At 43.8% G+C, this 13,781-nt stretch overlaps 1 protein-coding gene across 5 annotated transcripts in view; it reads right to left on the reverse strand.

The window, feature by feature from the left end:
- Positions 1-13,781, reverse strand: part of LOC143326770 (kazrin-like) — a 153,595-nt gene that overhangs the window by 99,357 nt on the left and 40,457 nt on the right. For all 5 annotated transcript variants that reach the window (XR_013077707.1, XR_013077708.1, XM_076740633.1 and 2 more), the window contains exon 3: positions 5,154-5,340. Coding sequence is in view for 3 of the 5 variants with exons in the window: in XM_076740633.1 (XP_076596748.1) it covers positions 5,154-5,340 (187 nt within the window). In the remaining 2 variants the exon portion in view is untranslated. The remainder of the gene's footprint in view (positions 1-5,153; positions 5,341-13,781) is intronic.

The following is a 13,781-nucleotide window of genomic DNA, read 5'->3' on the forward strand; positions in this document are numbered from 1 at the left end:
AGAGGAGAGAGTAAAAACTGTCTTACTGCTTTAAGCTGTTTGTGGGGCAGGCTGCACAGTGCCTATAGAGAGGGAGTACACATTAGTTTGGACACAGGTGCTCTGTGGTGTTATGTGTGTCCAATGATGTGTTTATTTTGTAGATTAAATGTTTATTTTAAATCACATAACATCATCATCATATACATTTTTTTTCTTTGTACAGTCAAGCAGTGAGTTAGCTTTTGAAGGACACTGGACATTTCTATAGCAGTTTGGGAACTGTCTGGCACTCACAAGCACAGGGAGCAGGCAGAAATGTGTTGCCGTTTGCCCAACATAAGGGTTCTGTCACACAGCTGCTGCAGAAAAGCTTTCGCCTTCAAACTCTTATATTGATGAATGGCCGGCCATCACAATACTGCATTGATCTGAAGACTGCCGGTGGGGTAAGTCTGAGGGAGGTGTGGGCTTGTCCCACACTCTGAAATAGAGGATAAACTAAATAAAAAACACCCAATACCACATGCTGTGCAGATGCTGATCAGGAATACTGGTATCCTTGTCATGCCAGTTGAAGCCCTGGTGGCTAATAGCATTAAAAATCATGAGCAGTCTCGTGATGTCTCCGTTGCTCTGTTCTTCACCTCTAAAGGAGCAACAACTTTGTACGCAAACAGCCTCCCAATATTCTTAATTCTGTTAAATACCTAATGTCAACGACAGAGGATGTTTTTCGTGAACAGACTTACAGAACAGCCCCTAACTGTATTCTCAGCAGCATTTTAACATGCAGGGCTTGTCTGCTCATTAATGATGTATAGAGACAGCAAATCCTCCACGCTAAATGATATAATAGGCCTGACTCCTTCTTGATAGCCTGCCTTGAAGATTAATATATTTTTGTATTTTTAATTATCATGAGGATAAAATCTGTTTAACTCAAATGATTGCCCTGACTTTTTCGTGAGCTTCAGAAGGAAATAATGCCCTTCTGTTGACGCAGTAATGTAGTCAATAATCTTGTGAATGCTTGACCAAACACGCTTGGCTCAAATACTCTCACCCTCCACTACAAGAATGGGTGAGTCATTAAATGCAATAGCACTGACCTTCTCTCATAACCTTTGAATGCTGAATAAATAAACATTACCATCCCTCATGAGAGGTGGTTAGAATACAAGCAGCAGCAAAAAATAGCCAATGTTTTATCCATAATACTTAGAACAGTACCAGCAGATTTTCACACCCAAAGTAAGCTCTGCAGAAGTCAGGTAGGTATGAAGAAGCGTAAGAAAACAAGGACGCTGAACACTAGGAAAGTACATTCAGTGAGTCAATTTACACTGCTGGCCTCAACTTTTAGCTGCTTTTCTGGGTAAAAGAATTTAAAAAAGAAAGTGCTGACGAGAAGATTTACGACTTCTAAAAGTTTTCTAAAGCGGGACATGGATGGTAAATTAAGCACTGACATCTAATCAAAATAAATCTTGTGTTTTTTTATTATTATTCTAATTTGCAAAAAAGATGAAAAAGGGGAAATGTAACCGCAATGTCCCTAGCTTGAATATATGCATATATTAGCCAGTGCACAGTTAGCATGAGCTATACAGAGAGCTGAAAAAGAGGACTGGTTGGTTGAATCAGCACTAACGCACAACAGTGTGTCGTTCCATATACATACCATAACAACATAGAGAAAGAGTTCCATGTTAGATGCCACACGACTGTTTGTCTGTATCACAGCACCTTACAGGGCAAGGAAGGGGAGGAACAATTCAACAGAGGCAGTGAATATCATTCAATGAATATAACACGCTAGCTGTGCTGGCTGGCTAATATTACAGGCTATCTTGCTAAGTTACCAAACTTATCAGCTAGTGCTACAGTCCTGCGTGGTGAATCTGCAGAGTTCCCATGTTATGCTCACATGTGGTGGAACGGGCATTAAGCTGAAGGTCTGCCATGATACTGTGTGGAACAGAAGCAGGATTTGTAACAGTAGGTAACACAGCAGCTACTTGTAGCCAAGCAAACAAATGTTAGCCACCAGCACAGCCAGGCTGCCAGCATTAGCCAGCATGATAAACTCATGTTGAATTGAAAAGGGTGGGAACATGAATATTTCATTTGCACTTTTTACATATTTACATGTGCTTTAATCTATATTGCACAGCACTTAAAAGCAGTAATTAAACTGCAGATAACATCTTAGGTCATGTGATGACAAATGAGCCATCTCCATGACAACAGATCAAATCTCTTCCCGGAGATGCAGCTGAAAGCTCTGAAAAACATCTGTAAGTGAACCTCATCAAACTGCTGCTAACTGCAAGATAAGTCTGACGGTCTAATTCTGACACAGCTTTCAAGTGTAAGATAATACAAAATCCATAACTACAGTATATGCAAATCACTTATCATTTGATAAAAGTCAACAAAGTCTGGTTGCATGAGGTTCATCGTATCCTCAGGACTTCTACTGAACGCACCCTGGGGATGTCACTATCTCTAACACCTCTGTCGACTTGCAACACTTTCACTAGGAGGAGTGTAGAATACAAAAATAAAACCAACCATCTAGATGAGCACAACGGTAGAGAAGTTTGTGCAGTTACTCTGTACTTTAACCACGGCGGATGACATAATTATTAGACTATGCATGTCACTTACAATCTGAAGAGAGCTTTTCTACCTGTGTGCACCTCTATTAAAAGAACTGTAAGAAGCATTTCATTCAAATCAGATGTAATTACTGTAGACTATAAGCATTACTGAAAATACACATCAAAACTACCTCTAGTTGGACAGCACAAAGAAAAGCCCACCAGGCAGCAGAATGAAGGGGCTTCTCATTCACCTTACCCATTTCTGGACGTGGCAGTCTCTCCCATACGCAAAAATGAAATGAGAACGGCATGAATCGGGGCTACAGGCACAAGTTTTGAGTCAGTTTAATGGTTGCTCAGCATTCCTCTATATCAGCAGCCCCTCAGTGCCATAACAAAGCTAAATGTAGTCCATTTAAGTCCAGGGGGAAGCTCATGAACTACCACATGGGGATACTAGTGGGCTCAGAACATAGACAAGGGTTTGAGAGAGGTAAGCGGAGGCTGGATCTCGTGCGTATGTGTGCGTTCTAGAAACAACTGTGAGAATATACCTCCCCACAGACTGCCACACAAAGATAATACATGAAGTCTTTATTCATAATTTTTGCACTTGTTGGGATGAACGTAACATGCAAATGTAAATCCCCAGGCATTAGAAATGCAATTAAGGTGAGCTAGCCTGTATGGAAGGATAGTGCTGCTGGCAGTGAAGTGCCAGGTAGTACCTCCAACACAGCCTCCCTCAGGACTCCCACTCTGCAGGCTGCGCAATGAACCAGCGACCCTTAGCACACACCTCCTTCCCAACACAGCCACTGGTGATAAATTACCTAATCCCTCCCATCCCCAGCCATTTCTATTATACACCCTGGGCTTGTAAAGAACAGCTAGGAGGAGAGAAAGGGGAGTGAGAAAAGACAGAGAGGTGGGTGTGAAATGAAAAAAAAAAAAGACTTATTGACAGAGACACAATGACAGAGGGAAGATATACAGGCCAAACAGAGGCAGCAATCAGCAACTATAATCTTCAGCATCAAAAGGACATGTGTGTCATTTTTAATGTTGAAAAAAGGGGGCACTAAGAAGCACTTAGCACTGCATTTCTAGACAATTATGTCTGACAAAATCCCTTTCAAGAGAGATCTGCAGATAGGTGTCAGTTTCTGAAAGCATACATTTCACTGAACATTTTAAGAATGAACCGCTCTTTTTTTCCGATGTTAATGTGGCATTTGCTTGTTTTCTGAATCTTCTCTGCAGATGAACGTGATTCCAGCGCTGAACATGCACATCTCGGGCATCGTTTCAGCTGAGTGGAGAAGCAGCTACGAGGGACAATGACATCAGTGCTCAAACCCTCCCAGAGGAATGCTTGTCGTCACTCACGCTGGCACACACACTGCTATGGAAACAGCAGGAGTGTGAGCGTGCATCAGGGTTAAAGGGATACCGCAAGGCGCACGCACGCACACACACACACACACAAACACACACACAAAAGCAGAGAGGAATGACTGAAAAACAAAGCGACAGCAGCAGTCCGCTGAAAAACAATGCTGACACATGACCGAACTGTTCCTGACCAGCTGTGTAAGGCAGCCTGCACATTTTCCTCTTTAAAGACACACTGCAGAGGTCAGCTGAGGACTGAATAACTCACTGCCATTGTAAAGGGAAAGTTAGCCGACAGTTTTTCCTTGCAAATGTGAGACAGGAAACACAGCGGACCTTTCCCCGAGCTTGATCTCGGAAGTCTCTCAGAGATATGTGCCGAGCTGTGCCAAAGCCAAGATGGAAGGTATCCTATCAGACGGCTCACTGTACCGGCTGACTGCTATGGAAACAGCGAGGGTGTGAGAGTGTGTATGTGCCAGAAGTTGAAAGAACATGACAGTCCATGTGCACACATGCTAATGAAGCTGCCCTCTTCGCACGCACATACACAAGCACAAAAACACACATCTGTTCCCCGTCAAAGTGAGAATGAAAAAAGTTGGAAAAGGGCAAACAGAGCAGCTGCAGCACGCACACACAGACACACACACAGGACAGCATTCTACAGACTGGGCAGCCATTCAAGCAGCTCTCAGTAACAGTAACCCACAGCAACCCTAAAACCAGCCCCCTCTCCCTTCCTCCTCAGGAGACTCAGATCCATCGCCCAGTTAAGGGAGAACCAAATGAACCAGCAGACAGAGAGTGGCCGACAGTGAAAAGAGGCTGTAACTTTACCCACTCTGCCCTCACCAAAGAGCAGCTCTGCCCCCTCTTAGAGGTTCAGGATGTTAATTATTCAACATGAGTGGGGATTTGTGGGGGGACAGAGAGTGGACACAAGCCAGCAGAAACCCCTCACCTCTTTTGTTTAACTCATTCACTCGCTGCCTTTCACATACGCACTCATTCTCAGAGGCTTTTTCAACTCGCTCTTGGACATCATCCATTACATGCAGAGACACACGTGCGAAGACGCACACACACTTGGGCACACACAGCACGCTCATCCCTCTCCACATGCTCACAGCTTCTCAGCACACAGTTAGTGTCACTCCGCTCTCCTACCGTTGTGGTTGTGCTGCAGGGTCTCCAGCATGCTGGCAGAGTCGGTTGCCCCCAGCTCGGCCAGTCTGCGGCTGGTGGCGCTCAGCTCTGACCGCAGGTTAGTCACCTCCTGGCTGGCAGACTGAATGGCCCCGTCGATGCGTTGGGCCAACTGCTTGTTGTCATCCATCATTTTCAGGATTTTTGCCTGAGGAGCAGAGGGGAATCCAAACAAGGTGTCATGCTGACAAGTTGACCATTTCCTGTGAAGGAAGGTGTCCCCAAATAAATCCCTCCTCTTTCCCTTTTTCTGTCTGTTCTTGCTCCTTCTTAGTGTGAAAGCCAAGTTAAATCCTCAAAGCAGTTTGTCCTTTCCCTTAAAGAGAGGCATCCAGCTCAGGGGAAACGAGTATCTGCTGGGAGGAGTGTAGTGTGTGTGTGGGGTGTGTGTGTGTGTGTGTGTGTGTGTGTCAGTGTGCGAGCATGCATGTGTGTCTGAGTTCCGTAACAGCACTAGAGTGTGTGTGTATGTGTGTGTGTGTGTGCGTGTGTGTGTGTGCGTGTGGGTGTGTGAGTGAGTGTGTGTTAGAGAGCCAGCACTGCCCCTGTGAAATGTGCTCCCTGCAGCTGACTGTTGAAAGGACACAGAGCATTGAGAGATGACAAGCACCTTTTTAAATGGACTGTACCATTTGCAGAGAAAGTCGTGGGGGGGAACTGAGCTAGACCATGAGAGCACATGGAAGTCAAGAGGTCCACAGCACAGCTGTCTTCTGGAGATACTGCTGTAAGGTTCTGGGATTGTGTGTTTGACTGAACTGTCACGCAAGAAATTTCACTGGGCGAATGTGGAAAAGGACTTCAGTTAAACGCTGCAGCTCAGTTTTCTCTCTGTGTACTGCATGCACCTCCCTCCATGGACTCCAGTAGAAAGGGAGGGAAATCATGAGCTTGACAAAGAAGCAGTTGTGGAGAGAAAACAATATAGTTATGCAAACAAAGCTTTCATCTCAGTATCACAGCAAAGTGTCCCTCCTACAGATTAACTGAACGTTTTGAGGCCAGAAACCACAATAAGGTTAAAGTGATGCGTGGATAGATGGATCACCAGAAAATCATTCAATTAGTCAAAAATCAAACCCAAATAAAAACACGCACTTGTTCCAGCATCTCTAATGTGACGATTTGTTATGGATTTTATTTCACTGGAAATATCTTTGGGTTTTGGATGAATAAAACACAACTGAACGATTAATTGAAAACATTCTAAAACATGGATCGATAATGAAATACAAGTAGTTGTTAAGCAGGAGAATTTGAGAATGCAAGCATGTGCTTTTTCATACCGGATCTTTTCCAGTCAGGCTGCTGAATTTAACACCTTTTCCAAACACGCAGATGACGGCCACACTTCAGAAGGACCTGCCCTATGTCCACTCAACACTGTAACACACGAGCATCCTTCACTAGATCTTAAATATAACCCTTCTAAAGTTCTGCTCTGCTTTTCTCTCTCTTCTCTTTTCTTCATAGAGGACTGAAAGGCTACAGATGCAGGCAGCAGCCACAGTGAGTGCCACCTGTTCACAGATAAGCCTAATCAGTCACAGTGAATGCAACATTAAAGCTTCTTTCTCCTCTTTGCAGCCCTTCAGAGGAGCGTTGGTCAAAGCATCTGCAGTTGAGGTGTGGAAACGGCTGCTTTTATTGTACCTGAAGCATTGCTGGCCAATGACATTGCTTCCAAATGTCAAAAATACCCCAGAAATCAAATAAGAGACAGATGGATACTTGAAGCTTATTGGATAAAAAAAGCTTCAAGACGAATCCAAAGGGTTTGTCAATAGGAATCAGACATGTACGGGACTTAGAGGCAATTGTTTGTCTTGTGACTATACATGCGTCTATATCTGGATTCATGTGAGGTACTGTATATGATCTATCATCTGTGGATTTTTGTACACTGGTATGCAATACTGGATGTTCCCTGAAATACGTAATCATAGTACAACCTGTTCTCACTGCCATCTCGTCACATACAAACATCGTGACAAAACCACTGATGCAGCACCCAGTGTTACTGGGCATACACTCTCATCAACCTTGTTGCCAGCGGCAGCAGGCTCTTGTTTTCATTGAAAAAGCCCTGAACGCTGTTTTTTGTCCAGCACCGAAAAAGTCCGCGACAAGCTGATGAACTTTCTCAGGGGTTGGTGGAGGCCAACCAGAGCTAAAAGAAGAGTAATCATTGCACTTACATTTGTCAGGTTGCCAGAAACACAACTCCTAATTAATTCTACTGTTGCTCTGTGTCTGCCAGGCGATGAACACTAAAAATAATGTTGTGTTTACAGCCTGTTGTGCTGTCCAAAGCCTTCACATGAACCCAGTACTCAGTGTTCAACAAGAAGATTTCCAAAAACTGAAATCCGTCCCCTCCGCAAACCACAGGGTCAGCTACAAATCATTATCCGTGCATGGCAGATATTAAGAGCCTGCTTAAAGGACGCTTGTGCAGTGCAGAGAGCTCGCATGCAGGACCTCTAGCTGACGAGCAGCATATCTGCCAAAGACACAACACAGATACAAAACTGACTGATAGAGGAAAAAGTTTCACAGAAAAAAAAAAAAAAAAAAAATCCGTTCTCATGTTCTCAGTATCCAATCTCACAGCCCAGGAAAGACGTTTTGACAGTGCAGACTCTAATTGTTGGCTGTAAAAAAACAAGCACTTGTAATTAACTACTCTGTATCGGTGTCTCCGGGCCTCAGGGTGGAGGAAAACTGTCCCAGTTCCCACCCAACACCCCAACTCAACCCTGCATTTCTCAGCTATAATCTGACATTTGGCTGTCAAAGCATGCCCACTCACTCAGCAGTACAGCTGTGTTGTTATTGTTTCCCGAGGTTATGTGAACTTAGACCCTAATCCACGCTGCATGTGGTAAGCATGGATCAGCCGGGGTAGCGAGCAGCTACTACCTACTCCCAGAAAAGGTTACTGCAGCCTCAGGCACTCTGTTCGCATGTGTGTGGGCCAAATATTGAGGTCTCAAATAAAAGCTGACCGCCCGCTACAGTATGCAAGCAAGGGGATGGGGAATAACACACATACACACGCTCGCACACACTCCAACCAATCATCCATCTGCCCAGACACGAGTCACCCCTCCCGCTCAGCAAATGAACATCATGTTGTTATTTATAGACGACCCTGCTGCTGCATATGATACATTAGTCACAGGGGAGGGCAGGCAGACACACACCTACTGTACACCCATTCACACACACATGTACACTGGGGGGCTAATAATCCCAAAGTCATTTGATGTTCATTAATGAAATTCATCTCTTGTCAGGAGTCATAAAAGTCTATTGCACCCTTGTGTGTAAATAAGCTGCCGTGTGTCGAAGTTTGTAAGAGGATTTGTTTTTATCTATTTACACATTTTACATCACACTGTTTGTGTTTGGTCAGGAGAATGTATCTGTTATCAAACCTGCATATACTGTATGTCGGTATACACATTTGCCCCGGGCAAGAGGGTCAGTGTGGGGTGGCTGCTGTGCAGGTGAGCTGCGGTGACACCAACTGGGCAGTGGAGTGAAACATAGATTTTTCATGTCTGAAGAAAAGACAGCAGTAATAATTCTGAATGTTTCAAATTTCCTCAAAATTTACATGATTCCCCCACAAAAATAATGACATTTCACGGTTTTTCCCCACATTTATCTGAAATATGTTGTCGCCTTTGGTTGCTTTGTGATTGGCTTTACTCAGGAAGTCCTAATGAACAGCAGCTTAAGAACAAACAACAGGCTTATGGAAATGTCCTGCTTTGAGTTGCTGGTAACATCCTAACTCCTAACTCCTCGACACGTGAGAGCGGTGACTGGTATACTGCCAGTTTATCTCCAAACATGCGGACATGAGTTGTAAACGTGATTCGTGTCTGTGTGCACGTCACATAAATGACCCGTCGCTCAAGTCCCTCCCTTGGGGATTTGAATGTGTCTGCTGGTCAGTGGAGTGAATCAGGACCCACGGGCTGACTGAGGATCAGTAATTAGTGGGTGTGCTGGGGGTTTTGGATTAGCATATGAATAGAGACAGTGGGGAGTGGGATCGCTGTTCATTGTGCCGCTGCTGAGGATCCATCCACACAGCGGGCCGCTGCAGCCGAGTGACTGAATTCAACTCAAGTCATGTGAAAAAGTTGCAGTGCTGAGGTCTGTGTACAGTAGTTTTTAAGCCTCGCTGATTAAATTTTTTACTTACTGCGGTGGAATCTTGTTGCTAAGCAATAACAGTCAAAAACTCACTGGGATGGTATTTGTAGCCTGGCAACAACAGAAAACAGAATCCAGCTTTAGTGTTCTAATTAAAAAAAAAACCCGTATACATCTCACACTGCTCCAACTTTTGTCAGTGTTTACTACAGTTTTAAGTCAGAGTTTAATTTAAAAGCATTTTTTTTTACAGTAGTTCCTCTGAACTTGTATTAATTTGTCACACTTTTGAACCTTTTCTAGATCAACCGTTGAAAGTAGGCGTAAATGGTCAGCAAACTACAGCATTATCAGATGTGGTGTGAATGAATGGTTAACATGGGAAAAAGAGGAGCCATACAGTGGCATGTGTGCCTTCTTTTGGATTTTTTTTCTGTCGTGTCTCTTAAAATTGCTAAAAGATTCAGACACACAGCCATGGACCAAGATAAGTCATTTAATTTTTTTCCCCCAGATAAGCTTCATTAATTAATCACAGTGTGTGCTTTGCATGACAGAAGAAGGAGAAATAACGTGCGTTCAGGCACAATCTTTGTCAGTCTGATAGTATAGAACACATTTTACATGCACCACTCATGTGAGAGGAAACGTTTGGTGCAACTCAAATATGGCACTAATCAAAATCTAAGTTTGTTTACCACTAGAAAGGAGCATCAGGGTCACTGCTGGGAGGGTACTCTAAACACAATGTAAAGATACCTACACCACAATCTGTATTCAGTGATTCAGACTATGCCTCTGCAATGCAGAGCGTATGGGCTGCACCAAAATCACCTGCTCATTGATAGCATCTGGACAGGCCAGCCAGTGAGCTGCAGAAGATGCTGTAATGCAGGGCCGTGCCGATGTGCATTCTTGGGCTGCTTGATTTTTGATTTTTGATTTTTTTCGAGCAAAAGGAAATGGTTTAATGTCCCTGGAGGAGTAAGGAAATGGAGTTTTTGTAGCTGAACGGTATCTTGATCTCTTATCGAGATCATCTTATCTTATGGGAGAATGGGGCTCAGCAAAAAAAAAGTCTTTCTCTGCAGAGTCAGAACACGCAGTGCACCCAAACAACAAACATACACAGCGGTGGAGGAAACGGACGGGGGCACTAAGGAAAGGAGACTGAGAGTAGAGAGAATACTGTTCCCCAGTAAGATCATAACATTTACCTTGCCTGTGTCATTTATGGCCATTGTTGTGCGGAAAACTCTTACATCTTGTCACTTGTGTGTAGAAGCTGCAGACGGCACCCAAAGGAATGAAACCAAACATGCCCTCAGGCTCCTTCTACAAACAGTGAACTTCCACGGGAGCAACAGATCCTACGTGATCAGAAGCTATTGTGTTCCTCCTCGTATGAGTCACCCCTACAACCAAACAGTCAGTCAGCCAGTATTTCCCAGAAAATGTTTACCAGAGCGTTTGTTACCCCAGCATGCCACTATTGAGGCACTTCTATTTGTTCCTGCTGGCTTTCTGACTTTATGGTTGGGATCTGCATTTTTAAGATTTGACAAAATGGCCTGACTGGATTTGAGTTCAATCCCACAGTTAAAGTTGTATGAACAAGCGATGATTGTCTAATGTTCTTCACAACGAAGCAACAAGATCGCTCTTGCAGACCTACTCCCATGCATTACTGTAACTTGGCAGCTGCCCATAGGTTCCTCCTCTATCCAGCTGCTTCCCGGTCTAATCAATGAAGGTCTCAACCCAGACAGGAAAATCTGTTTGAAAAGTGCAAAATGCTTGAACACAGTAAGTAATTTGTAGGGATATACTGTACGGTAAGAGGCAAGGTCAGGGATCAAATGAAGTGAAAGCACACTAGACTTGAGTTGGTCTGGAAATAAAGGCTGATGTTGACAGTGAGGTGGAATCCACAGGCTTCACTAACACAACAAAGAAACACTCAGGTGACTCAAGAGTGATGCCCTGCTGCTTGGTGCCAAAATTTCTCAAAATCAGTTTCCCAGAACGGCGCGCTCTCTCAACTATGCATGAAGCACAAGTTCTGCAGAGAGGGAGCAGGCGGGTTACTGGTCGACAAAGGAGTCATGAGCTCATTCCACGAGGGTGGGTCAAAGCAAGACGAAGAGCAGACACAAGTCTTATGAAAACAGAGTAATGTTCACTGCGCTAATCTGTTTATTCCCAGCCCTCCTCTTACTTTACTGTTTAAACTATGTGAGAATGGATAATACCGAGCAGCTGGAGGATAGGACAGAGACAGCGGTCTGTCTAACCCCGGGGGAATTACGTGGGCAGTTGTGTAACTAAAAGGTCACCAGTTTCAAGCCATGCATTGGTCCAAACCAGCTGAAATCCCAAAGTGTTAGTGATGGCAACACGTTTCAGCTCCTCACCTCTGAAATAAAACGAGGAACGAGCTGGTCAGCACAGCGGGGTGTTTGGAGATGGAGACGGACACGGAGCTGAAAGGATGAAACTGTGTCTGTGTGTCTGCTGGATGTGTAAATATACACGTTCATCACAGCATTTCTAAGATATCCTGTGTTTTCAGCTTGTTCTGCTGCCCCCATGTGGCCAATCAAATTCCGCTCCTCATCACTTTGATATAGGGTTGAATCTGAATCCAGAATCAAATCCATTTATTAATTCTAAATACATTTTGCTTTCATCGTATCATTAGCTAACTCTGGTGTTTGCACACCTTATTTTCTTCCAAATACTGAACGATCACACTGATGAGCTTAACTTGTTCATCATTACACTAAAGAGTGCTCGTTCTTTCTCTAAAAAAGGATCTTTGCTTGAATCAAATTACTGAGGTAATTCACATTAATTATCTCCAGCTGGTAACATCTGCCAATAGCAATATTTGTGATTTTCAAAAGCAATGTTTGTCATGTACATTGCTCTTCTCTGTTAAAATAAAAAGAGATATGATAATAAATTTGTTGGCCTCGCAGCTTAACAGATCCAAAATGTTCTGCCAGCCTGGAACATGATCCAAACCGGAGACTGCTATCAGAAACCCATCCTATTCAGCTGCTCGTCAGTTTTCAGTTGATACTGCTGTATTAACTGGTGCAAGTACGGAAAAAGAAAAATGGTATGGATTTCTAAGCACAAAGGATCAAATTTCAAAAAGTCAGGACGTCGCTTTGGATCTCTGAAGCAATCTTTTCCTTTCCCTGGTCTCTCATTACCTCTCTGTCCCAAAGACTGTCAGTAATTTTAATGACCCGACTGGGGTGAGTGACTCATGTCAGGCAGCAAACTGGCTCGCAGTGAACGGATATCGATGCCACCGCCAGCACTGCATGTCCCGCCGGTTAAGAAATAAAATACACAGATGGAGCAGGCAAACACAGTTTGTCGACACACACAGATAAGATTTCCATTCTGTCTGACAAGGGTGGGGAGGGTTAGAGGTGGGGAAGTGTGTTATTGGAATATCCTGTTTCCCAACACTCCCAATTTCTCTAATCTCTTGTTCCATTCACACTAAGCTCTTGCGCGTTCACGTGGGCCCGTCAGCGTGAGGCAGATCCAGACAGAGATGGCGAACGGACATTTTTGGGCACGCCGGCTCCTGGTACAGGCTAAAGGCTAATCTCAGACACAAACAGGTCTGCGGGCTTTGATGGGAATTAAGATACATACTCCTTTGAAGTGAGACAAGCAGGGAGCGAAGAACTCCTACAGATTTACAGGCAGAGGAGGAAGATGCTTTTATGTCGGTTTGAAGCCGGCCGTGTGATATTATCGATCGCCTTCTTCTGAAGGTGGCAATGATTGTGATGGAAGTGGATTTTGAGCCCAAGCAGACATCGGCACCTTCAAACACAGAACACGCCATTAAAAAAACCTCCAAACAATGCATGAGGTCAAGAATATTCACCGAATTACATTTTAAAACTCATGTTCCACCCTGGGCCGCCTCATTAGGGACAGTTATGATCTCTTTCAGGTACATGTAGCAGGATGCTACCACGCTGAAAATGATAAAAATGTATTTTTCATTGTCAAAAAAAGGAAAATTCCACCGATTATTCAGGAATTCACATCAATAATGTAATGTCAGATACATATTGAGTCAACATTTAAGAAAATATAAGTATTGGCATAGGCAGATATCCAATATTAAAGGATATGGATCAGGATGGGGGCCAAAAAGACGAGACTGAGACATCCCTGCTCAATAAACTCAAGGAGAGGGCCATGACTTTCTATAAAACACTCTTTCAAACTAAGCAATTTGGTGATCAGAGGACTGCATTTTCCTTCAAATCCATATTCAAACTCATAAAATACAGTATCAGAATAAAACCTCATTAGCATGATGGCTATGTGTTTTTCCCACCTCCGTACATTTGTTCAAAGACGACCGTAGGTAACAATAGA

Source organism: Chaetodon auriga, chromosome 10 (assembly GCF_051107435.1).
Source record: "Chaetodon auriga isolate fChaAug3 chromosome 10, fChaAug3.hap1, whole genome shotgun sequence".
Taxonomy (NCBI): Eukaryota; Metazoa; Chordata; class Actinopteri; order Chaetodontiformes; family Chaetodontidae; genus Chaetodon; species Chaetodon auriga.